General features: G+C 39.9%; 1 protein-coding gene across 1 annotated transcript; it reads right to left on the bottom strand.

The window, feature by feature from the left end:
- Positions 1 to 902: 902 nt before the first annotated feature.
- On the bottom strand, positions 903 to 3,392 carry lpar6a (lysophosphatidic acid receptor 6a). The gene has a single exon (XM_026193408.1). The coding sequence runs from the start codon at positions 2,576 to 2,578 to the stop codon at positions 1,523 to 1,525; it is 1,056 nt and encodes a 351-aa protein (XP_026049193.1). The 5' UTR covers positions 2,579 to 3,392; the 3' UTR covers positions 903 to 1,522.
- Positions 3,393 to 3,944: the final 552 nt, after the last annotated feature.

Here is a 3,944-nt window from a genome sequence, read left to right as displayed (position 1 = left end):
GGGTATGGGGCGTATAAATAAAGTGCAGTCGACTGACCTTCGAATTCAGGCTATGTCAATAAAGTTAGGGGGCTGTGTGCTGGCTGTTCTCACATGCTGTGCGTGCTCCTCGCTCATGTCTTATCATCGGTGCAGTTGCTCACAGCAAGAGTGAGCATGTGTGAAAAATATTTCACAGGCTTTGTATTTACACAAATGTGTGAGCGATTATTTGTTATGCTGCCTGGCTGGTAGAAATGTAATCTCATGTTGAACAAAGACATCCTGATTCACTGTACAAATTGCACGATTCTGTGGCAGACCTCTGGGTTGTATTATAGTCACTTTGTGCCCTTGTAGATGAGGAAAATAAAATGTTCCAAGATGATAAAATGTAATCTCTATTTAACTTTAAAAAAGCCTAAATGGCATTCGTTGAACCCCTGTTGATCCTCTTACAGTGTTTAAACATTGATCATTTTGGCACACACAAGCTTTGATGTTCTTAATGCTTCTGAATACAACATTTCCTTGTATTTCTTTTACAAGTTGTTTGGTGACAAATTTTAAGAGTATGTTTTTGTCAGTTAGCAACAAAAACACTTCTTCTTTTTACCGATCTCCAAAAGACTTTCTGCTTCCACAATTGTACAACCTCTTTGCGTGCAAGACTAATCCTCGAAACATTTTTAGCAACAAGAGGTTTTGCTCTGTTTTGCTTGGTGCAGGATGCTACAACAGTTTTTAACTTTTTAGTCACCACTGGAACTGGAACTGGAAGTCCGATGTCACGACAGTTAAATGCAAATAAGCGTGTAATGTGCCAGTAACATATTTGTATATTCCGGAGCTGCCACGTTTAACAATACAAACCACAGAAATTTTAGCATTAAGAGCATGTTGTTGATTCAAATGACAAAAAGTTTCAGATGCAATCATTTGTTTTAGGTATTACATAACTTTTATTCATTGCTGTGGCATGAGTGCAGCATGAGGAACTCAGTCAGTGCATTTAAGGTCATTAAAGACATCGAGTCCAAACATGAAATACCAGCCAAACACAACAGGGCGCTTATGTGATCTATCTGTACATTTAAAGAAAAAAAAAGCCCTGCACATTTATAGCTTGATATACCTTTATGTTAATTAAATAGATAACAGTCTAAAGTTAGCACCACAACTTACCACGGAAATGTACAAACGCACAAGCATATGAAGCAGTCAGTTTCATAACTGTCCTGCTGTTCAGTGATCACTTTCCCTTAAACGTCATAGACGACTTTAATTGTGCTTTACATAATTACATTTCACTCCACAGGAAATGAAAATTAGAAAGTAGTAACATTAAAACCACAGTTGTGAAAAAGTTCATATGTTAATACTGCAAAACAGAGGCTGTGAAGACCAGATCCGGACATTTGCCCTGAGACTAAAACAGATAAAGCGCTCAACGAAACAAAAAAACAACAAAAAATCAGATCTGTCTTTTTTTTTAATGGATGGATGAGTTTTATCTTTTACCCTGGACGTAGCGACCCCATTTTCACACTGAAGACTCACCATGAAAGACTTTAGCTTTTAGATGACTTAGACTACACTGCAGATTGGTGGTGGATTCTGAGTGCAGAGCCTCAGAGAACTTGCTGTCATATTTACAAGTGGTCTGAGACTTCCTCTTGAAGCTATTCTGAATGGTCTCTGAGGTGAAGTAATAAACAATGGGATCAAAGCAGCAGTTGGATACAGCAATGCAGAGGGCTACTGGATAGATGGTTCGAACCACCGACTCCTCATAACAGCCTCCTAAAATTTTAGTACGGACTAGAGCATAGAAAACCAGGTTTACATTGTAGGGGATGAAACAAAAACAGAAAATAGTAAGGTGCACGATTATCATACGCAGGATCTTTTTCTTGTTCATGTTCCCACCACGGCTGATAGTTTGGGGACGGCGCAGAGTCTGTAACACCATGATGGAGCAAAATACGTTGAGTAGCAAGGGGATGAGGAAGCCTACTGTCTCTATGAAAATCACCACTTTAGAGAGGGATGATTTCCACTGCTTGGATGAGAAATTCTCAAAGCAGTAAGTGGCATTTCCTTTTTCATTTGAGGTGGTATCCAACAAGAATCCTGTGGGGATACTGCCTGAAAGCACCAGCACCCATACACCAACACATACTATTTTGGCATTGCGCTTGGTCCTGAGCGTCCTTGAGCGAAAGGGGTGCACAATGGCCAAAAACCTGTCCACGCTAATGCAGGTGAGGAAGAGAATACTGCCATACATGTTGGTATAGAAAAGTGACACAGACAATTTACAGAGAATCCCTCCAAAAGGCCAGTTCTGGTTGATGAAATAGAAGACCCGTAGCGGCAGGGTGAAGACAAACAGAAGGTCAGACAATACCAAGTTTATCATGTAGGTTGTGGTCTCATTCCTCATTTTCAGAGAGCAGGAGAATATATAGATGGCCACAACGTTGGTGATAAGTCCAACAACAAATACAATGCTGAAGACCGTACTGTATAGTGGATATTTGAACCCATCATTCTTGATGCATGAGTTGGATATTGAAGAGTTGTTGTACATTATCATTATCAGTTTTAAGATTGCAGGGATGGGAAGTGTTTGTTATGCAATAGCTCTTCAGGGAAAGGTATTTCCAGCACGATCAACTGACCATGAATGAATTATGAAGAAGAGAACAGTTCAGTACTGAGAGATGCTCAATCCATTAGAGCAACTTTTTTTTTTTTGTTCAACACAGCGGTGCATATTGCTGCATGTTTCCCTCCCTTTTCTGGATGTTATTTCGGGGGTTACCTCAGTTGAAAAGACCCCTCCCAGAGGACAGAGATCCAGGCTGGAGTGTCTTCCCCTCCCCCTGCCCTGTCTCTCGGCCAGACAGCACCCCACAAGTTAGAGGGTTAGCTTTACTTACTCAGATAAATCAGTCACATGAATGTGCCACCTTTTTGCTCTCAAGGTCCCAAATAATCACGAGCTGCTCAATCCACAAAGAGAGAAATGGGAAATCCACATTCAGGTCCATTAGAGAAGTGACCTCATGGCAGGATTCTTGTTCTTTGTCAAAACCCAGCCTTGTGGTTTTGTTCTTCTCAGCTCCGAATCAGTGAAGTCGTCATAAGCTTTCCATCTCCCACATGGTCATGACCACAAATGACCATGGTTCTTTCCAAGCAGAGCTCTCAGCGTGACAATTCAATGTGTTTTTGTCTTCTGTCTGCCCTCAGTTTCTCTTTCCTTTCCCTTCTTTGTTTTACTAACCTAGTTGCTCAACCAGTATCTCTCTCACTCCTCTTCATACAGCCTCGGGGTCTTTTGCTCACCACTCATCACACCACTCAGGCTCGACTACTCCTTTGTACCCGGCAGTTTTTTGCAGTTTGGGTAGAAGAGAGAGAAGCTGTAGTAACTCCTCCCACTGCCTCTGGTCCTCCTACTCCTTTGTCTGCTTTTACAGTCAACCACATAAACAGAAGTGCATTGAGAGGAAACTTAATTTAAAAAATGAGCTCATAGTTACTCTAAAATACTGTCACAGAATTTGAAACACAGATCACTGAAATACATTTAAAAGAAAAGGTTCAAGTTTTTCTCTTGACCCGTTTTTCAGTAAAATGTTAAGCTTGTAATTGCTGAATATTTGTTTTTGTAAAAGCACATAAAAATTTTCATCTATTGAGACAAGAAAAATAGGTAAAATATTTGCTTTCTACAAATGGGTTCCATGTTTGGATAATAAAATATGTCACGCTGTACAACATAGGCTACAACATGTCTACAGCTAAAAATACTGCACTTCACCTCCTCTCATCACTACCTACTTTGAAATTGAGTTGGGATGTTGGAAACACTTTTTTTTTTTTAGCTTAATAAGAGCTATTACTTTTGTTATTGTAACACTTTACTGCTAATATACTTTTTCATTTTAAAAAGG

The sequence above is a fragment of the Astatotilapia calliptera genome, chromosome 14 (assembly GCF_900246225.1).
Source record: "Astatotilapia calliptera chromosome 14, fAstCal1.2, whole genome shotgun sequence".
Classification (NCBI taxonomy): domain Eukaryota; kingdom Metazoa; phylum Chordata; class Actinopteri; order Cichliformes; family Cichlidae; genus Astatotilapia; species Astatotilapia calliptera.
This window is presented reverse-complemented; position numbering and strand designations above follow the sequence as displayed.